We start from the raw sequence: 21,407 nt of genomic DNA, 5'->3' as shown, positions 1-21,407 counted from the left end.
GTATATCAAGGCTGCAATAAATTATTGTAAATTGTAGTTTTTTTAATATACATAAAATTATTTTGAGTTATAACGTTAAGGAATCAAATATATAATATATAGTGAATATTTCAAATTCTAGGAATTTATAACTTACATATACCTAATAATCTGTGCTTGTTTTAATCTGTCAGTGTCAGTAAATGAGTAAAGCAATGCTAAAGTTCTGTTTTTGTTAAAATTGTGACGGGCATGATTTTATAGCAATATAAAAGTTTAAATAAATTAATTTAAGAATAAGAAATGGATGAGGTTGCTAAGTTAGAACATCTCTCGCTTGTATCTAAAATATGTACAGAATTAGACAACCATTTAGGGCTAAACGATAAGGATTTAGGTACGTACTAGAAAATAATATAACATATTTCATTTACTATTTCATAATATTATATCCAGTAGCAGGGGTTTGGGATAAAGAACGTAACGGTGCATTACTTTTTGACGCTAGTCATACGCCGACTTATAGCTTTCCCAAATTTGTTACCGTACACACAAGCCAATCCCAAACGTAATATAATTTTATTAATTTACAGCTGAATTTATCATAGACTTGGCAGACAAGAATCCCTTCTTTGATGATTTTAAAAAAGCTCTTATAGAAAATGGGGCTGAATTTTCTGATTCCTTTATGACAAATTTACTGCGTATAATACAGCATATGAAACCAGTACCATGTGAAAATGATAAAAGTGATGAGAAAGATAATAAATCAAATCCATTAGCTAATAAGTTTCCTGGATTAGCTATTCCTAATGATAAGCCTCCAGTTTTTACCTCTGATGAAGAAAGTGATGATGATGATGAGAAGAAAAATACAAGATTAACTTCAAAGGAAATATTTAAGGTTGAATCAAAAGGAAAAGAATCCTCAAGTAAAGATGCAGTGGACGAAGCCATGGCAGCCTTGGAGGCACTAGCTCCATCTAACAGTAACATCAAAAGTGATGACACAAAGAAAGAGCATGTTAGAAAAAGGGAAAGAGATCATAGTAAAGATCGTAAGGATAGTCGTATAAAAAGGGACAGTTCAAGAGACAAGAAAAGTAGAAGAAGTATAGACCGTCAAAGTCGTACAAGGGACAAAAGAAGCAGAAGTAGAGACAGACGAAGCAGAAGTAGAGACAGACGAAGTAGAAGTAGAGACAGACGAAGTAGAAGTAGAGACAGACGAAGTAGAAGTAGAGACAGACGTAGTAGGAGTAGAGGGAGAGATAGAAGAAGAAGATCTAAAAGTCGCCAACGTCACAAATCTAGGTCAAGAGAAAGACATAGAAGATCAAGATCTAGGAATAGGAGGTCCAAATCTAGATCCCAGTCTCGTGGTAGGGAAGACAGGAGCAGGTATAGAGATAGTGAATTTGTTAAAAAACCAAGAAAAAAGAGCCCTGATGAAGCAATAAGTGATGATCCTGAGCCTGGAAAAGTAAGTAGAATTATAGAACATTTATGTAAATATGTACTATATTTTTATATATATTATTATTAATATAGCTTACTTAATTAGATATTGCTTAGGATGACCCTTACATAAGGTCAAATAATGTTGAATATAATCATATAAACTCCAACTTAACAAACAAATAATTAGTTATACTTGTAACTATAATATGTTTCCTTTTTTAGATTTACAGTGGGAGAGTGGCTAATATTGTGCCTTTTGGATGTTTTATACAAATGGAAGGCTTGCGTAAGAGGTGGGAAGGCCTCGTTCATATATCTCAGCTAAGAGCCGAAGGTAGAGTGACTAATGTCTCCGATGTGGTATCTCGGGGTGATAAAGTCAAGGTATGTATATTTAGTTTAAAAAATATTATTTGTAATGTTACTAAAGTCAAAGCTTTGGAGCCTCAGTAACTTAACAGTATATAGGTCATTTAGTGATATTTAATCCTGACCACTTGGACTATTATGGTACCAACTTATATCACAAGCTTAACAGGAGATAAAAAATGGATTAACAAAATGCAGTTTATTGCTCATATTATTTTAAAAATAAATTTGAAGATTTTTTTTCTTTGAACTCAATTAAACAAATTTATATTTTTTAATTTTGTCCAGTGTTTTTATGATATAGGAAAATAAAAAATTTAATTGTAATGAAAAAAAGTAACTGAAATTCATTTTTCAATACTAATTTTGAGGGAGATTAATTTGTCACATGTTAAAGAAGGGCGTAGACTAAAACCAATTTTATTTCAGATCAAGGTGTTGTCTGTAACAGGGCAAAAAGTGTCACTTACAATGAAAGATGTTTGTCAAGAAACAGGGAAAGATTTGAATCCAACATCTCATGCACACTTAGAGGTAAGAATCTCGACTCCTTTTTAGTACCACAGTAAACTAATATGCTAGTTTTTAAAAGTATAATTCATTAATAATGCTAATATTATTTACTTTTTATAGAAAATGGTGAATTTCTTAAATTTGTATTTGCAGCCTTATAAGTTAACCATTAAACCAATTATGTATCTAAATTGTCATATAAATAAACTCTATTTTTAATTTGGTTTTTAAAATGCTTTTTAAAAGCTTATGTTAGTGCAGTCTGCAACATTTTATGTTTTTTTTTTTACTGTAAATACAAATATTACTTAGACATTTTGAACCTTTTTTTTAACTGTTGGAAGTGATTTTTAAATTTGAGCAGCATTTGCATTTTTTTATAGATATCATGAAGAATTAGGGAAAGATATAGATTGCATTTTTTTAATGTAATTGCTATTTGCTTGCTATCAAAACTTTATATAGTAACCCGGGAAATTATTTGAGCTGGACAATGTTGGTATACATTCTAAATATATAATAAATAAATGTTTTTAAATTTGTGAACAGGCAGAACGCGAAGGTCGCAACCCCGATAGACCCCCGCCGGCAGCCACGGTGTTGGCGGGTCTACAAGGCGGTCTCGATCCAGATGAAGACTCGAGTCGTAAACGCGTAACTCGAATCTCTAGTCCAGAGCGCTGGGAGATTAAACAGGTAAAAATTTGGTTCTTTAAATAAGGAATTATCTCATGTATAATAGCTTTGTAATCTCATTTTGCATTGCTCTGTATTTTTACTTTGAATTGAAACTGCTTAGAATTGTTATAAAGTAGTTAATCTAAAACTTCCATGCATATTTGTAGATGATATCGTCAGGAGTCATCGATAAGAGCGAGTTGCCCGACTTCGACGAGGAGACAGGGCTGCTGCCTAAAGACGAAGATGGCGAGGCTGATATCGAAATAGAACTAGTCGAAGAGGAACCGCCCTTCCTCCAGGGCCACGGTCGAGCCCTACACGATCTATCTCCCGTTAGGATCGTCAAGAATCCAGACGGATCATTAGCACAAGCTGCCATGATGCAATCGGCTCTAGCTAAAGAGAGAAGAGAACAAAAGATGCTGCAAAGAGAACAGGAAATGGAAAGTTTACCGACCGGCCTGAATAAGAACTGGATCGATCCACTGCCAGAGGCGGATGGTCGGGCTCTAGCCGCAAACATGAGGGGCACCGGCATCACCCCCCAGGACCTGCCGGAGTGGAAGAAGCACGTGATAGGTGGAAAGAAATCGTCGTTCGGGAAGAAAACTAATCTATCTCTCCTAGAGCAGAGGCAATCCTTGCCCATCTACAAGCTGAGAGACGAGCTGACTAAGGTGACTAGTTTATTTTCGAATTTATATTATTTTGTCGAGAACGGTTAACACTAATCGGGACACTAACGACACGCGGTCGCTCCGCAGGCGATATCGGACAACCAGATCCTGATCGTGATCGGCGAGACGGGGTCGGGCAAGACGACGCAGATCACGCAGTACGTGTGCGAGTGCGGGCTGGCGGCGCGCGGGCGCGTGGCGTGCACGCAGCCGCGCCGCGTGGCCGCCATGTCCGTGGCCAAGCGCGTGGCCGAGGAGTTCGGCTGCCGGCTGGGCCAGGAGGTCGGCTACACCATCCGCTTCGAGGACTGCACCTCGCCCGACACCGTCATTAAGTGAGTGGCGCGACTCGCTACATCTCCCTGTCGTATTCTGTGATTTCTTACATCTTAGACAGACATTCGGTTGAGTAGATGGAGTAATATTTTTGGACAAGCTTCAACATTACGGTAACACTTTTGGTCTCAATGCTTCATACTTAACACTTAAATTAAAGAATACAACAGGTTTCCGTTCATAAAATCTTTTAGAAGTGTAATAAAAATGGGCGATCCCATAAGTATCAATTCGGGGTCCATTTCTATTTGTAGCATATATGATTGATATTTCTATGTTAAAGATATTTGTACTATTATTGTTTTCTAACTACACGCCTACGTTTTTAGGGACATAAGTTGATATGAATCTAATTAGAATATTTTAAATAATGCGTTATTATTAAATACTAAATTTATCCTACAATCGATCGTTTACACGTGATTATTTGCAGATACATGACGGACGGTATGTTGCTCCGCGAGTGTCTGATGGACTTGGATCTGAAGAGCTACTCCGTTATCATGTTGGATGAGGCTCACGAGCGTACTATACACACGGACGTCCTCTTCGGTCTTCTGAAGCAAGCCGTGCAGAAGAGGCCCGAACTGAAATTGATCGTGACGTCGGCAACCCTTGACGCAGTAAAGTTCTCGCAGTACTTCTTCGAGGCACCCATTTTCACGATACCGGGACGAACTTTCCCCGTCGAAGTGTTGTACACAAAGGAGCCGGAGACGGACTACCTCGACGCGTCACTGATAACAGTTATGCAAATTCATTTGCGAGAACCGCCCGGCGATATACTGCTGTTTTTGACTGGTCAGGAGGAAATCGACACAGCCTGCGAAATATTGTATGAGAGGATGAAATCCTTGGGGCCCGATGTGCCCGAGTTGATCATCCTGCCAGTGTATTCGGCGTTGCCTTCGGAAATGCAGACAAGGATTTTCGAGCCGGCGCCGCCGGGATCGAGGAAGGTGGTCATAGCCACGAACATAGCGGAGACTTCCCTGACTATAGATGGTATTTACTACGTCGTGGACCCTGGCTTCGTTAAACAGAAGGTGTACAACTCTAAGACCGGCATGGACTCGTTGGTCGTAACCCCGATATCTCAGGTATGCATTTTCATAATATTGTTGTAATGATTTAGCGTGACACATTGCGTACACAATTTCAGTTTTGCGTAAAAAGTTGGCAAAGTTGGAACTTAAATCAATCCAATCATCCTAAATTAGTTTCAATGAGATTATAAGTGAGATGTTCGTATGGTTGATATTTGCTATTGTACAAGACAATCGAGCCACACTTAGTAGTATGCTACATAACCCGACGGCACTACAGCTAGTTAATAAATTAATCTTATTATTTATTAAAAGAGTACTTTTTTAGAAAAAAACTCCATCACAGAACACTAATTATCGTGAAAAAACAGCATTGTAAATCTGTTTATTTGAAAAGAGCAACTATGCGAGTTTCTTGCCGTTTCTTTTTGCTGGAGGCAGCTTTCCGAAACGGTGGTAAAACATTTGACGGTATTATTTTTAAATAAACAAAAGTCAGAGTAACAACCTTCAAATATAGTATCAGTCATACTAGCTCTCTCTCTTAGTCTTAGTATTTATCATATTAACGTTTCATTTATCATGTTAATGTTCTTGTCAAATTCAGTTTAATGTGTTTTTTTTTTGTTATAATTTCTTTTCATTCATTTCATTTATTTTAATTTTCGTGTGTTTATGTTAACTCAATAGTCAGGGGCCATCTGAAAATCAGTGCTGTGCATTAGCACAGCATATACTGAGATGAACCCCTTGCTACCTACACTGTATTGATTGAATTTAATTATTTTCTTGTGTATAATCGTTGTAATGTATGTGTATGTGGAGCAAAAATAAATGGTTTATATGGTAGTATTTAAATATCGACGATTCAAAAACGCTTCATTGTGAAGTTTACTTGAATAAAATTGATTTGATTTAAATATGAATATGTCATATGGCTGCATGGATGGGATCGATATCTGGGGATAAAATATAAAAATAATGGAAGTCTCTCGCTCTCGATGGTTTAACGTTTGTTTTACTATCTGTACCGTCCGGCAGGCGGCGGCCAAGCAGCGCGCCGGTCGCGCCGGCCGCACGGGGCCCGGCAAGTGCTACCGGCTCTACACCGAGCGCGCCTACCGCGACGAGATGCTGCCCACTCCAGTGCCCGAGATACAGCGCACCAACCTCGCCACCACCGTCAGTGGCGGCCCGCTCGATCAACTTGTGACATATACACTTATATTACAGTTATCAGTGAATATAATATTTATTTTATATCCTCCAGGTCCTGCAGCTGAAGACGATGGGTATTAACGATCTTCTGCATTTTGACTTCATGGACGCGCCCCCAGTGGAGTCGCTCATCATGGCGCTGGAGCAGCTACACTCGCTCTCTGCACTGGACTCGGAAGGGCTGCTCACGAGGCTTGGCCGACGGGTGAGCTGGCACTGTTTTAAAATAAAAAATGTTTTACTTGAGATGTAACTTCGTCCAAGCCAAACTGTCGCCAAACATCAGACTCGGTTTGGCGTGTTATTACAGGCATGTGTGATATAACATTTTGGATTCCATGTTTGGTGGTGCGTGCCTTTCTTAATATCAATAAATGCATATTGCTTATTTTATACATTATTCTGTCACAGATGGCTGAATTCCCGCTGGAACCAAATCTTTCGAAAATCCTTATTATGTCGGTAGCACTGCAATGCTCTGATGAAATATTGACTATCGTGTCCATGCTGAGCGTTCAAAACGTATTCTATCGACCTAAAGACAAACAAGCTCTAGCTGATCAGAAGAAAGCGAAGTTCAACCAGCCCGAAGGAGATCATCTGACATTACTAGCTGTTTACAATAGTTGGAAGAACAACAAGTTTTCTAATGCGTGGTGCTATGAGAACTTCGTGCAGATCAGGACGTTGAAACGGGCTCAGGATGTTAGAAAGCAACTGCTCGGTATCATGGATAGGTATGTGTGAATTGCTGAAAAAAATTATTTTCTTGGCCTAAATATTCGGAGTTAGTATCATTGTGTAACCAATATTTTTATTGGATATTTTAGGCACAAACTAGATGTGGTGTCAGCCGGCAAGAACACAGTACGGATTCAGAAGACAATATGCTCTGGCTTCTTTCGAAATGCTGCAAAGAAAGATCCACAAGAAGGCTACCGGACTCTAGTGGACAGCCAAGTTGTGTACATTCATCCTTCAAGCGCGTTGTTTAATAGACAACCTGAGTGGTATGTACTTGTAATTATTTACATTATAAGTGCAGCGTAATTAAAAATATATCAATATTAAATTTAACATCCTCAATCAAAGAAATGCATTGTAATATAAAAATGTTTATGTTGTATTTTATTCTCGACTATCTATTACAATTATGTACTTTTGGTATATAGTATGTTAATTGTTTAATTGCGAAATAAGCTAACTTGACTACTATAATGCTGATTGACTTTCTTGCATTAAAAATTCGCATATCTGTAGTTGATTTATTTAATACCCATAGTTTCAATTCATATAATGATTGATGTACCAAATAAAACTCGTTAATGATGATTGGAGCATAAAGTAATTTAAAATAAAACTTCTTTTATTTTTAGGGTCATCTATCATGAACTAGTACAAACCACCAAGGAATATATGCGTGAGGTGACTACAATCGACCCCAAATGGCTCGTGGAGTTTGCACCAGCCTTTTTCAAGTTTTCTGACCCGACGAAACTGTCTAAATTCAAGAAGAACCAGAGATTGGAACCTCTGTACAATAAATATGAAGAACCCAACGCTTGGAGAATATCAAGAGTTCGACGACGCAGAAATTAACTTAAGTTTATTGACGTTTTATGTCTTTCCAAGATTAAAGATAATCAAAAAAATATTTGCCTTTTATTTTAATATAACTTAAAAGTCTGCAGTTAATTTTGTCTAAAATAATAAAAAGTTATATTTTAAAGCATTACATTATAAGGAATTTTATTTACAGGAAATTTTCAATTTCAAAACATAGCTTTGCAAAAGTTTATTAGTATAATTTGAAATCTGTTAGTGACAGAACAAAACAAACCACAACCACAATAATACTGTTAGTTAGTTAAGAGCCAACGAAAGCATTTCTAATTAAGTGTTTCCATCCATATGAGCGGTAATAGCGGCAAATCAACTAACCACATACAGTATTCATAACCTTTGTACCGAAATCGTGTTTTGATATACATAAAACATATGTAATTAATATTTATTATTTTATAAAATATGTAGGTGGACGCCCAAAGGGGCCGCCTGATTGTAAGTTGTTACCACCGTCCATATACATTGACGCCGCAAGAAACATCAATAAATTCCTTAAATTCACCAACTTTCGGAATTAAAATGTCATCTTCTTTGTGCATGTAGTTAGCCTGGCTAACTCGCCCTTCCAACTGGAAAAGAACAACATTGCTATGGTCTTATAATATAATCATCTTACCCGATGATTTCGGGTTCAAACCCAGGCAGGCACCGCTGAATTTTCATGTGCTTAATTTGTGTTGATAATTCATCTCGTGCTCGGCGGTGAAGGAAAACATCGTGAGGAATCCTGCATGCGTCTAATTTTAACGAAATTCTGCCACATGTGTATTCCGCCAACCCGCATTGGAGCAACGTAGTGGAATATGCTCCAAACCTTCTCCTCAAAGGGAGAGGATGCCTTTGGCCCAGCAGTGGGAAATTTACAGGCTGCTAATGCTATAGTACCAACCCAGATCCGATATAAAAGATATTAATTTTAGTAAATATTAGACTCGCGTTAGGTACTTTAATATTAAATGGCATTAATCCTTTCTTTGGCAACACCATTGATATCAACAGAAGATTGACTTTGACATATGATTTATTATTGTTGTAGGAGGTTATGTGGTCTAATTACGAACTATTAGAGTATTAGATAACTTTAGCAAAATAAATATGATGATATAGAACTGAACAGAATACTCTTCAAAATTTTGGTGTATACAGTTTTATACAAATAATTGAAAATGGATTTCTTTTCGGAAATAATAGGTGAAACCGTAATACTAGGCATTGATTCGTTAATATTGGGATTTTGTGTAAAACAGCTGAGCAAATGTAAATATATATTGAACGCGTTACAGGTTGGTATTCCATATCGTATATAAGGTACATATTATGTTACACACGAATACGTAATTCATATAAGAGAATTATGATAATTGCAGAAAAATAAATGTTCTAATATTAATAAGTAAAGAATTATGTATGAATGACGAAGATAAATATATTTATCTTATTTATTAGTTTTTAATGGGATTTGATCTGTTATGTCATTTATTGCTTTGGAACTAGTCCATAGATTTATTTACTCAAACATATAACATATTATATTTTAATAAAAAATACTAAATCACAAATATCAAAACACAGATAGACATTGACATTCGGAATACTATTTTGTTACAGTCAGCCCCAGTGCTAGACATAGATTCAACTTTAAACAAGGAGATTAACAAGTACCCCAGTCATGTGATCCCATATGTGGTGATAAGGGGTCTTGTGAAGCCTCTTGGCAACCCAATTACGAGCAACTACCACCAATCTGTAACTGGTGTAATTCAAAGGTATGATAATCTATATGTAAATAGCCAGCATAAGACAAAAGAGTTCAGTACAATTTTTACATATTATGTTTTCTTAAAATTTTCAATAATCATTATGGTTGAATTTCGAGCACTGAGCAAACACTGGTTAATTAAAAAATGCTTGAGCATTTGTATGTTTGAATTCTCTAATCACAAGCATGGGGTTGCTTGAGATCCACTTTGAAAAATTATTTTTGGATTACATATCAAATTTACAGAGAAATTTAAGTAATGCTATACCATAGCCTTGTGTAAGTATTTATATTATTACAGGTTAACAATAAAAGAACATGTCATAGCAAGAACATCAGCTGGGTTCTGGTCGGACCAGACTCGCACAATTCATGAGGTTTACAACTCAACCCCTTTTGTACTCAATAGTGGAAAATACAGCATTGAAGTTGTGGATGCTCTAGCTGCAGAACTATTAGGTTGGTACACATTTATATTTATATCAGTTTCAATTTACGTATAATAGTTTAAAAAAAATTAGTGTTATTGCCCTAATTGTCATAAGAATTAATTTTATTCTAGGGTTGCCTTGATTGCTATTTCTCGTTGTATCTGTAGAGTTCACAATATTAGTTTCAGCTACTCAATAGCCATCACGTAAAGTGTAGATTTTGCCAACCGAACTATATTTTCTCATTCTGGTCTTTATAAAAAATAAATAAAATTGCTTCATAAAATTAATGATTATAATATTTTATGTATGAACATTACATTGATTGATTATTGTATTTTAATTATAAATATTTTGTTTCCATCGCATAGACTTGGATGTAATATCAGATAAGTTTGAGCCAATGTCTCCTGGTGTGATTGACCATGTCTGGGGGTTCTTCTCGGGAGTTCGGCAGCGCGGTCTTCAGACTATGGAGGAGATGCTTCGAGATGGTTCCTACATAACTGTTGTAGGAGAATTGAGTAGGACCAGTTCTGGCCTAAAGATTCAGCCACCAAGAGATGGACTGCCCCTTTACCTTACCACTGCCACAAAGTCTAGTTTATTGAAGAGGCTAGCTAGTTCGCGGGATTTCTTGAGGTATGTCTATAAAATTTACTTCTATTTATACTTATAAAAGGAACGATACATGATCAAATATGAATTAAGAGAGCTCTCAATAAATTGTAAATTTTATTTAAAAATAAGCCTATTAGTGTTTTTCACTAGCTTCAATATAGTAATTACAAATAATATATTTATTTATAAATTTACATCTTAACAATTTTACAATACTAAATTCATTGTGAGCACATGACGCAAATTTAATTGCAGCAGAGAGAACCTCACGTAACGACACGCACACGACATAGTTTATGGTTCGTTACGAGCTTAGTGACCCCTTAATTGTGCATGTCAATCAATTTTTATTACGTATTGACTTCAATTAGTGACTATTGAGTTCATATTCCTGTGTCTGTTTCACCATGTTTGTGACAACCATGTAAGTCAAATTTACATTCGCAATTTTAATTTCGAGACTATTATTACACTGTATTATTGTTCAGTTTTCCTAACGATGAACAAAATCGTATCTGATTTTATACGAGTTAAAAGCCAAGTCAATGGTGTTTTTGGTAGTGTTATGTTTGCACTAAAGTATTACAGCTGTTACAAAAGGGTTTTCCATTAAGCTGTAAGTATTGTATTGATTAGATGTCGACCACTTGGCACTTGGAGACTATAGGAACAGGCCAATGACTTGTATAGTTTTAAAATATATAATGAGAGCGTAAAATAGTCTATATACAGATATATTTTCATGAAATATTTGTGCCATTATTTAAAAAATTATTTAACTAACTTTCATACAATCTCAACTATTGAATATAAACTCCGTATCGACTTCTCAAACACTTATGTTATAATCAGTAATAACCAATCCCAAATATGATAATTTCATCCAAATAAACATTTTTATAGTTTTCTCTCATAAGGGTTTTTGAATCGTAAAGTTCGTATCGGCTCTGAATAAAGATTCTACCGAAAAAACAGCTAGAAAGCCATTCTTTTGTACAGTTTTAAATATAGTAGAAAGGTACAATTTACAGAATCCTCCTCGGCGTATTCGGCACAGTCGCCGCCATAGCGTCCGGCCGCGTCCTCTACAAGTACATGAAGAGACGCCGACGGCGCGAGGCTGAGGAGCAGCTGAAGAAGCAGCTGGCGGCCGGCCGTCGGCAGCGCCGCGCACACACGCGCGACCACGCGCTGCCCGACCTGCAGCTGTGCGTCGTCTGCACAGAGAATCCCAAGGAGGTCAGTCCCGTTAGCTGCTCGTCGCTCGCTACATGGAGAGAAAACTTTGTACTCGTTTCGGTGGAAACAAATAACATGAAATATTATTAGCCTTTTTCTGCCACTTTTATCAGCCAAAATGCCTTCAGATCTTCTTAAAAGAATACTGAGCAAAGACAGCCTCTTATTTTTAACCGACAGTTACTTTACTTTTTAATATGTCATGCAAGTACCCTAAAAATAAAATAACTACAGCTTGGTTACAGTCAAACAGTGCTTACGTTATTCAATAGACAAAGTTAAAAGTATTTGATGCTGATATGAATGTAATATTTTTTAGATTATTGATTTGTATATAAACATAAAAATTAATGTATGTTTATGTATTTCAGATAATTCTGCTACCTTGCGGTCATGTGTGCTTGTGTGAAGACTGTTCAGAGAATATCAAAGACAAGTGCCCTATTTGCAGAGAGAGAATAGAATCCCGCGCACCAGCTTTTATAACGTAAATAATAAAATATATTTATTAGTTAATTTATTTAAACATACGGCCTATTCAAGGATGTAATTGTATTGTATTATGTAAATATATCATTAAAGAGTTTTGATTAAAATCAATATCACCTTATCTTTAAATTCTTGGTAAATTAAACTAAAAATATCAAAAGTATTTTTCAGTTAGGTAATCATAATTCAGTACAAGACTATATTGTTTTTCTAGTCACAATAAATCATTTACATTCATGTTGAAATGTTTATCATATCAGCCGTGCAGAAAATTTTTTTTGTTGTTAAAGGGTTGGGCAGAAAATAGCACAAATGTAAAACATAGAATCTTGTTAATGTTTTTCTTCGCATTAAATGCAACTGAGAGAATGTATAAATCAAAAATGTATATTTGGTAAAGTGTATGTAAGATATGGGTGAAATAAAGGTTATTTTATATAATATCTGTATATTATTTATAATATAATCTATAAACACCATTTATAGTCTGTATCAGAAACTTATATGTAGTGAATCTATTTTCCCACAAGCTCCACCGCAAGTGTCATCTTCGTCAACTATTTGTTCATCAGTATTATGTGAGTCAACTTCAAAATCATCATCATTTGTAGCATTTGCTACTTTTTCAGTGTTACTGTGATCTATTTTCTCAGATATTAAATTTGAACTGTCATCTTGGGTGGCTTCAGATAATCCATATTCTTTCAAAAGTACTTTTACTTTTGAATTAGTGATATCATTATCTGTATTTAGTTTTTCATCACTTTGTCCATTACAACATGTCTCTGAAGTTGTTTTATGGGTTTTATTAATTTGTGCTGTTTGCTTACTCTTACATGAAGATCTGCATACTTTGCCTTTTGAAATGCAATTATTTTTCTCATATTCCTCATTAATATTGTTTATTGCTTCTTCTAAAGATTTGTTTTGTTTTGCATTATACTCTTCTAACATTCTTTTTGCTTTCGAACTTTTGCCTATACCAAGCTTCGGAAGTCCTTTGTTCAGGCCTTCTAAGAGAACACAAGCCTTGCATACTTCCTGGGAAGACACAAAGTTGCATCGAATGCATACTCTTTGGGAGGGAAGTGATACCGCTTCTTTAACTTCCATTGTTTCACCTGTAATTAATATTATATAATAAAATTATATTATATTTTTAATTTGATGTAATTATTTTATAAAACACATTGTATTAATATGAGTACAATTAATTTATTAAAGTTATTTTCTTTTACCTGAATAAATAATGTCCATAATGCATGTAGGTCTGATTTTTTCCATGTCTTTAAGGAGTGCTCGTGCATGCCCCCTGTACGCATTAGGAGCAAATACACACTCTGTTGAGAAGTACACAAGTCTCTTGTAATGTGCATACATCACTATTTCCTTTTCATATGTGTACTTCAGAGGTTTCACTCTAGGAATTGTTCCTTCACTTCCCTAAAAAAATATGTTTGTTAATTATTTTTCTCAAGTAAGATTTATATCAAATGCACCATGATAACAATTATCGCAACTTTCTATAAGCTATGTTATGTTGACATAGTTTAACATATTAACCATATAGATTACCTCAAAATTGATTTTCAAGTTATGAGAAAAACATTTTTCTAATTCAAGTTCCTTTTTCTAGTTTCTAGAAATTGGTTAACCTCTTTGCCATACTATATAATAATTAACGTTTATAGTACAATACTCACAGTGGATATAGCAGTACATCTTTTTAATCTAGCAATGTCTCCTCTTAACACATTCATGAGAACTGTCTCTGCAATATCATCTGCATTGTGTCCTGTGGCTATACATTTTACATTAAGCATGGCAGCTCCTCTATCTAAGGCTTGCCTGCGGAAAACTCCACAAAATGTGCAGTTATTCTTCCTTCCTATTTGAGCTACTATCTCGTCCATGGTCCAGCCATACAGCTCTTTGTAAGACAATATCTTCAGTGACATTTCATAGTCATCTCTATTCTGTTTTACTGTTTCAAGACTATCATCTCGATAACCAGTGATCCCCTCGTCAATTGATAAAAGCATAAGGTTTAGGCCATAATTATATCTTTCATTCAAAGTCTTCAATACGTGTGCTAGGACGGTCGAGTCTTTACCACCCGATGCAGCTACAGCGACAGAATCACCTTTTTTGAAAAGTTTCCCTTTTGTTATTGTGAAATGTATTTCTGTTTCAAATGCCCAGAAAAAACATTCTTTGCATAAAGCATCTCCTGTTTTAGGTCGCTGTAATCAAGATATAAGATATTTAAATAAAATACTAAATATGGTATTAAATTTTATTTCAAAAGTTGGAAGTACCTTTAACATTGCATTTTTCCCACATCCAGCTCTACACGGTACTGGCATTTTGGGAATTTGTATTATTGTAATATTAAAGAATATTTAAAATTAACAAGAATAATATTGAGCAAGATTATGTTATTTAACGATTCAGGTTATCCAATACTTCCAAAATGAAAACAAACATGAACTTGTTGAATTATGACTTCAAACTTGATTTGATCCCCTATAAATCTATTCTGTGGGATATGCACTGGTGATTCCGGTAAGCAAAAAGCATATAATCACTACGTTATGCTGGTGAGTGGTGAGTGGTGTTTATCACTAATCACACCTGTTTGATATTGATAATGACAGTTTGACAATGACACAAATGACAAAATAGACAACCACAGCTTAGCGAAAGTATTTATAACTATGTATTATAAAAGTGACATGTTTAGTTTATTGTAAATATTACATATTTTTATATTGTAAAATATTTCGAAAAGGTTCAATTTTTGTTTATAATTTTAGTAATGTACCTAATCATGTTTCATAAAATTAAATTATAAGTCCAATTATCCGATTCTAAAGTTCATTGACTGATTGACGTTTAAACAACGACAGGTCGACTGAATTACCTTCTCGATTTCAGAACGAACGAACTAGACTTCTTATAAATCACGAATGAAATTCTTTAATAACACTATTTAATTATTACTCCGCTAGAAAGCGCAGTTATAAGTGCATTTATATAAATATGAAAATAATGAAATAAATTATCTAATACTTATCCGGAATATTATGTAGATTTGTGTAGGATGTCGTGTTAATGTGTCCAGTCAGGTGTTTGTTGGTGGTGAATCCCGTATTTTTGTGATTTTACGTGGATGTTGAGACTGCAGAATGCACGAATTGCTGAAACACGTGCTAACAGAGCGAGATCTGACCCGAGCTGGCGATATTTTCGCCATCGCAGATGGCGATATTGTGGACGACTTGAATGAAGTGGTGAGTTACGAAACTTGTTTATCGTGTTTGTTGCCAATCATAATGCACTTATTTAAATTTCAATGTTCAAACATGTTTATATTAAGATACAAAACATATAGTAAGCCAGAAATGAATATAAAAATTTTAATGAAAATTCAGAACTTACTTCAGATTAATCTCTGTCAGAGTCAACTGAGGATAATTTCACATGTATTACTAATACTGGTACTTAACTATTACACAATCCATAAACATAAACAAAAATTTTAATATTTAAATTGATATATTCTACCTATTTGAAGCCAGGCCGTTTGACTATTCATGTCTCCCTGTTCACATAGACATTGCTTACCACATAATTTCAGTCATAATGAAGTTCTTTATATTAAATATCAATTTGAAAAGTAATATTGTTATTGAATTAGAAAAGAACATAATATATATTAGTATTTTTGAGGAACTCAACTAATCAAATTAACGAAACAAAAAATCAAGAGATTTAAGCACAAATATATCTTACTGAAATTATATCCCTCTAGGCAGTTAGAGTGTAAAATTTGAAGTTAGTTCCTAAATAGAGCTAAATATATACTGTATTAAGTTCAATCATCAAAGACTATATGGAAAACCGAAAGTAAATTATATAATAAGTAGCTATCAAAATCATATTATACAGAACTGTAACTTTAGCTTGCATGCATAATTACACCATCTTATTTCATTTTATCTGCCTAGTGGCAGAGTTGACTTAGATTTGTAACAACCTGTGGGTAAACATAAATAACACTAGCTATATACCTGATAGGATATCCACCCAGAAAACTCTGTAACATTGGTCTTTTACTTATAAACAGAATCCTAAACACCAATTTACATGTTTGTAACTCAATTTTACCTATTGAATTTTCGAAATTGCTTTAACAACTGTCCTTTTTTTCATAAGTGCAAGCCTTAATATATGTAAGTTTAAAAAATTGAAAAAAGCAAACTTATTTAGAAACTCACCTTCTTAATGATGATGAACATCTTCACCGTCTGAATGGTGATGAATTTTTAGAAGCACTTTAACAGCTGTCTTTTTCATGTAAATGGTGGTGCCCCCTTAGGTGATGAATTTTGAAAATCCTCTTTTAGTACTTACCTATGTTTCATAACAAATTCCTGTGCAAAATTTGATTGTGTGTTTTCAGACCATAATTTTAAAATTTTAATAAATAGACAGACATTATAAACAAAAAAGTTTTATAAGTAATAATAAGATTTTGGTTTTTGGTTTTGCCAATGGTTTAATTTGCCCAAAACACCATTTTTTTTTGCCATTTAACTATATGAAATACCAGACTACTACTTTTTGTACCTAATTTTTGTATCCAAGAAGAACTTGATTTAATTTGATTTAAAATTGGGATGAAAACAATAAGTTCTCAAAATAAAGCGAGAAGTTAATGAGCAGTAAAGTAGAATAAATATAACTTTAAAGAGTACTGGGTTCAAAACATAAATCAAGTGTATTTTCGTTATTTTCAGCTAAAACAAATCACTGACATATCATCCAGACCTGATTACATCAGAAATGATCGTGATCAAGCTCTTATTGAGATATGTGTGACCAGAGTTACTTCATGTATAAAGGAGACGGGTACTCTGGAAAAATATTGCGGGGCTCTAGTTGCTTTGTTGGAATCTTGTCTCCATCACAACTTAATGCCTGTCGGTCACTTACGTGATGATGATCCACCCCATGCCAAGATTGCATCTGATGTTATCGCCTGTATTGTTCTGGTAAGATATCAAATAGAAAATAAAATTAAAAAATAGATTATGAAATATATCAATAATATACAAATCACTTTGTAGTAAACAAAGTGATTCTGATTATATTAAATATATCTATATGATATTATTTTACCCTTGTTATACAGTTGTAACTATTTCATAAACTTATAAAAAATTACTTGCTAAGTGTGGCTGATGTAATTTACATAACTCTACATTCTTAGGTATCATTTCCTCTTCAGTCAGACAAGGAAACAAGTGGCAACGCGGAAGTGATGGAACTCTTCCTGCCCGTCGCGGTCCAGTTCTTGCACAAAGGGAACAGAGAAATATCGCGGCATATGGCGCGTTATCTCTCTCTTGCGGCAGTACATCACGCGGTACTCTTAAAACCCCATGTTCAGACAATCATGGATTCTATTATGTCGGGTACAATTGTTTTTATTAATTGTTTACTAATTAAGCTATTTATTATAATATATAATTATTATTTTTTATATTTTTACTACGCAGGTAATTATCCACTATGTCGGATCCTCACAAACTTGTACGAAGTATGTCCGGAACCACTGGAAGGTCATGTCACGGCACTAGTATCTCTATTACCTCACGCCGAGCCCGTAGAAAAGAGTTCGCTATTCGCACTCTTTGAACAAATAGCTGCAAGAAGACCCGAAGCGCTGAAGACTGCGATTCCTCAGCTATTGTCATATTTATGCCCGAATACTGCCGGTCCCAACGATCCGGGCTGCATGTGTATAGATTTGTTGCAGGTAAAACTTTACGCCCATATTAGGTCCTTCTAAGTTTTACTCACTTCAATAATATTCACCTGCCGTTCTAATAGTCACTATCTAAAATTGCTTATGGTTGCCGATCCCAGCTTATTTATTTATTTATCTCAGGTAATAGCGAGCGTGAGCCGCAGCCGCGCGTCGATGGTGGCGGAGCACTCCGCAGCGGTGAGACGGGCGGCCCGCGCCCCGCACGCCTCCCCCCGCGCCACGGCACTCGTCGCCACCATCCTCGCCACCCTGGGGTACACCAGCAGGGTGAGTGTGAGTACCTTCTCCGGGACACCCTTGGGTCCACTATTTATAGAAATGTTCTACTTGTATTTACAGGAACGAGCTCAAGAAGCTTTGAACTTCGTGGTAGAGCGGCTGTCTGGTGCCGAATGGCCGGAACAGGCCGCTTTACTGCGCGAAGCAACAGCTCTGTGCAGCGCCTACCCTGCGCTCTTTACTGATCGTCTCCTGGCTGCGCTTCGCGCCAACAACAGGTGAAGAGGAGGGTTGCTAGTGCCGTTAAAGTGTATCCTCATATGCGATGCACTTCAAGCTTATCGCTCTTGATTTCAGCAATCGACCTAAATCAACTCACGGTGAAGTGAACAGAACTCCAGGCGGTGTAACGATAGTAAAATTAGGAGGCCCCAACACACCCGTCACTACTACTTCGAGCTCCGCGACCCCGGTCTCCGTGGTGACCGCAGCGGTGCCGGCGGGGGGCCCCGCGGTGGCGCCGGTGGCTCCCGTGACGGGCTACACGCGGAGGGCGAAGCTCGGTGATTCGCGAAGTACGGGGCGGCTGCACCCCGGCCCCAACTCGCACCGAAGTATGACTCGATTGAATATTGCCGGTTAGAACGTTTCTCCGACTTTGTTGCTAAAATATTATTATATATAGTGTCGATAACGAGGTAAAAATTGTGTCCTTTTTATGATTCCGTGTTGTTAATCCGTACAAATGCTTACGTGTGATAAGTGTGAACTAACATATCCAGGTGGTTCGGTGGGGGGTCTCCATAAGAGCATGACGCGCCTGTCGTCGTCTCAACAGATCAACGCACAGCAAACCGCTAACCCTCCGCCAAGTAAGTCACGAGTTTGTTGTTTATGTTTACAAGGAAGTCGTGTGATTACAAATGATATTGTATTATTATATATTTACCTTAAAGATCTTCCTTTTTTTAATGTTGGCATGAAAGAGTAATTTTAACTTTTGAAGAATATGAATCAGTAGTGATGTGTGTGCAGGTGTGGGCAAGGCGGGCTCCAAGGGCGCGGTCACGGTGGTCGCGCGGCCCGCCAGACACCTACACAACATACATATCGGCCCCGCACCAGCAACGGTAACCACTCGCTTTTACTGCCTAAGTATAAATAAATATATAATTCATCTGTAGCTGAGTCCATACCTGATTGGTACAAAGTATATGGAGATGATTCCGCTCTATATTTATAATGTTTTGCAATCGAACCCACAAGGATGTAAAAGGCGCGTAGTCTCTTGGTTTTGTGTTGTTGATTATTTTTGTTACTTAATTGTTTTCAGAATTCTGGGCCTACGATAATTTCCGGTCCTTCCTCTCTCCAAACGCAATCGATATCAGTGAATCCATTGACTTCTGGAAAATCGTCCGACGCCCTCGTCCCGACCTCGTCCGTCTCCATACAGCACTCCAACACGGCACTGGGACAGGTGTCGGTGATCACCACCACGCCCAGCACCGGTCCCATTCTGACCCAGACCGGCCCGATATCTGTCGGATCGAATCCCGTCTCCATGGGGCCCGTCACGGTCACGTCGCGGCGGGCGAACAACACGAGCGTGACGATGATCAACTCGAGCAACTCCAACTCCAACTCGAACTCCAACCACAGGATAAGCGTGTTCGAGCCGTACCCGATGAGAGACACCGTGCAGCACTTCTGCGAGAAGCACCTGGACAAGATCAAGGCGTACATGGACAACGTGTCGGTGCGGATCCCGCCGCCCGCCAAGTGCACCATCGAAGGTGAGCAGCGTCCCGAGCGCCGCCCGCGTGTGGCGCGAGTGACGTAACGTGTGTGTGCTGTGCAGAGCGGCGCTCCAAGAAGCAGGCGCGGCTGTCGTTCGCGTGCGGGCGGCGCGGGCCGCACTGCCTGTACGCGCGCGCCGCCTTCTCCATGCGCACGCGCCTGCCGCGCGTGTGGATCCACCTCATGTTCCTGGCGCTGCAGGCGCGCCACGCCGCCGCGCTGTCCTCGCGCGACCCCACCGTGGCCAGCCTCAAGCACTGCTGGGACATCCTCAAGTGCGAGAACAAGACCTTCCTCACGCTCGTCACGGGCGCCTTCCCCGGCCTCAAGGTGCGACCTCGTCGACGGCCGCCTCGGCCGCCGGCGGGCCGAACTCATCGTGATCCCTTTCCAGGAGCAGGAGATGCTGGTGAACGAGCTCCGGGCGGCGGGCTTCTTCGACGTCTTCGAGGTGAACGCGACGCGCACGGACGTGCCGCCGACGCAGGCGCCGTGGGGCTGCTTCCTGTGCAACCATCCCGAGCGCGCCGTGGGCTTCCTGGCGGCCGACGGGCAGCCCGTTATCGAGGGTCAACTCAAGGAGAAGAAGGGTCGCTGGCGGCTGTTCCGGCGCTGGCGCACGAGATACTTCACGCTTTCCGGCGCGCATCTCTCGTGCAAGGGAGCCGTGAGTGTTCATTGAACTTCTTTTGAAACGATGCAACTGATCGTAAGGAAATCCATTTTATAATCGAACGATAAAATTAATATATTTTGTTTTAGAGCGGCGGCGAAAGTATAGACATAAATCAGATTCGTTCGGTCAAAGTGTCACGAGGTGCTCGCAACATTCCCAAAGCTTTCGAGATCTTTACGGGCGATCAAACCCTCATTTTGAAACCGAAGGACGGAAAAAATGCGGAGGAATGGGCTCAGTGTTTAAGCATAGCGGTTGCACACTCGCAGGCGAGAGACGCACCTGCCAAGGCCAACAGTCTGCCTGCACGAGGCCTCACGCTGAAGAGCTTCTGACAACCGCGGCCTCCCTAATATTATTAGGTCTCTGGAGCACTTCTACATCTACAGACCTTTTACCTCACTCCACTATCGATTGTCTTCACTGGGGAA

General features: G+C 37.7%; 4 protein-coding genes across 6 annotated transcripts; 3 read left to right on the top strand and 1 right to left on the bottom strand.

Annotated features, from left to right (window-relative positions):
- The first annotated feature begins 165 nt into the window (after positions 1-165).
- Positions 166-7,926, top strand: Pea (peanuts). The gene is made up of 13 exons (XM_026645712.2): positions 166-376; positions 573-1,462; positions 1,663-1,824; positions 2,239-2,343; positions 2,872-3,018; positions 3,168-3,680; positions 3,768-4,015; positions 4,450-5,116; positions 6,104-6,244; positions 6,333-6,485; positions 6,692-7,017; positions 7,111-7,290; positions 7,657-7,926. Exons 1-13 carry the CDS (start codon positions 283-285, stop codon positions 7,877-7,879), a joined length of 3,849 nt encoding a protein of 1,282 aa, XP_026501497.2. The 5' UTR covers positions 166-282; the 3' UTR covers positions 7,880-7,926.
- A 984-nt stretch (positions 7,927-8,910) lies between these two features.
- LOC113404737 (mitochondrial E3 ubiquitin protein ligase 1) lies at positions 8,911-13,569 on the top strand. The gene is made up of 6 exons (XM_026645730.2): positions 8,911-9,189; positions 9,515-9,672; positions 9,967-10,124; positions 10,468-10,738; positions 11,749-11,956; positions 12,328-13,569. Exons 1-6 carry the CDS (start codon positions 9,073-9,075, stop codon positions 12,445-12,447), a joined length of 1,032 nt encoding a protein of 343 aa, XP_026501515.1. The 5' UTR covers positions 8,911-9,072; the 3' UTR covers positions 12,448-13,569.
- LOC113404735 (cytoplasmic tRNA 2-thiolation protein 1) lies at positions 12,861-15,051 on the bottom strand. Its single transcript, XM_026645729.2, has 4 exons — positions 14,764-15,051; positions 14,149-14,688; positions 13,684-13,888; positions 12,861-13,566 (listed from the first exon to the last, which is right to left on the bottom strand). The coding sequence occupies exons 1-4, from the start codon at positions 14,809-14,811 to the stop codon at positions 12,938-12,940; spliced, it is 1,422 nt and encodes a 473-aa protein (XP_026501514.2). The 5' UTR covers positions 14,812-15,051; the 3' UTR covers positions 12,861-12,937.
- A 266-nt stretch (positions 15,052-15,317) lies between these two features.
- Positions 15,318-21,407, top strand: LOC113404728 (protein melted). Of its 3 annotated transcripts, none has more exons than XM_064215526.1 (13): positions 15,318-15,738; positions 17,248-17,502; positions 17,721-17,925; positions 18,010-18,269; positions 18,402-18,548; positions 18,621-18,778; positions 18,858-19,114; positions 19,283-19,372; positions 19,536-19,630; positions 19,834-20,296; positions 20,362-20,630; positions 20,695-20,967; positions 21,063-21,407. In XM_064215526.1, the coding sequence occupies exons 1-13, from the start codon at positions 15,634-15,636 to the stop codon at positions 21,309-21,311; spliced, it is 2,826 nt and encodes a 941-aa protein (XP_064071596.1). In that variant the 5' UTR covers positions 15,318-15,633; the 3' UTR covers positions 21,312-21,407. The 3 variants fall into 3 exon arrangements, with proteins under 3 accessions (XP_064071596.1, XP_064071595.1, XP_026501500.2); XM_064215525.1 differs by having other exon boundaries at positions 15,319-15,738; positions 18,858-19,138; positions 20,701-20,967; XM_026645715.2 differs by having other exon boundaries at positions 15,320-15,738; positions 18,858-19,138.

Source organism: Vanessa tameamea, chromosome 8, assembly GCF_037043105.1.
Source record: "Vanessa tameamea isolate UH-Manoa-2023 chromosome 8, ilVanTame1 primary haplotype, whole genome shotgun sequence".
NCBI classification, from domain to species: Eukaryota; Metazoa; Arthropoda; class Insecta; order Lepidoptera; family Nymphalidae; genus Vanessa; species Vanessa tameamea.
This window is presented reverse-complemented; position numbering and strand designations above follow the sequence as displayed.

Coding starts and splice junctions, on each gene's coding strand:
- LOC113404737 (XM_026645730.2), top strand. CDS start 9,073: ATGGATTTCTTTTCGGAAATAATAGGTGAAACCGTAATACTAGGCATT. Junction 9,673..9,966: donor GTAACTGGTGTAATTCAAAG/GTATGATAATCT, acceptor ATATTATTACAG/GTTAACAATAAAAGAACATG. Junction 10,739..11,748: donor AGTTCGCGGGATTTCTTGAG/GTATGTCTATAA, acceptor TACAATTTACAG/AATCCTCCTCGGCGTATTCG.
- LOC113404735 (XM_026645729.2), bottom strand. CDS start 14,811: ATGCCAGTACCGTGTAGAGCTGGATGTGGGAAAAATGCAATGTTAAAG. Junction 13,889..14,148: donor GATGTACTGCTATATCCACT/GTGAGTATTGTA, acceptor ATATTTTTTTAG/GGAAGTGAAGGAACAATTCC. Junction 13,567..13,683: donor TATGGACATTATTTATTCAG/GTAAAAGAAAAT, acceptor TATTAATTACAG/GTGAAACAATGGAAGTTAAA.
- LOC113404728 (XM_026645715.2), top strand. CDS start 15,634: ATGCACGAATTGCTGAAACACGTGCTAACAGAGCGAGATCTGACCCGA. Junction 19,139..19,282: donor GACTCGATTGAATATTGCCG/GTTAGAACGTTT, acceptor TAACATATCCAG/GTGGTTCGGTGGGGGGTCTC. Junction 20,968..21,062: donor ATCTCTCGTGCAAGGGAGCC/GTGAGTGTTCAT, acceptor ATTTTGTTTTAG/AGCGGCGGCGAAAGTATAGA.
- Pea (XM_026645712.2), top strand. CDS start 283: ATGGATGAGGTTGCTAAGTTAGAACATCTCTCGCTTGTATCTAAAATA. Junction 6,245..6,332: donor GCACCAACCTCGCCACCACC/GTCAGTGGCGGC, acceptor TATATCCTCCAG/GTCCTGCAGCTGAAGACGAT. Junction 7,018..7,110: donor CTGCTCGGTATCATGGATAG/GTATGTGTGAAT, acceptor TGGATATTTTAG/GCACAAACTAGATGTGGTGT.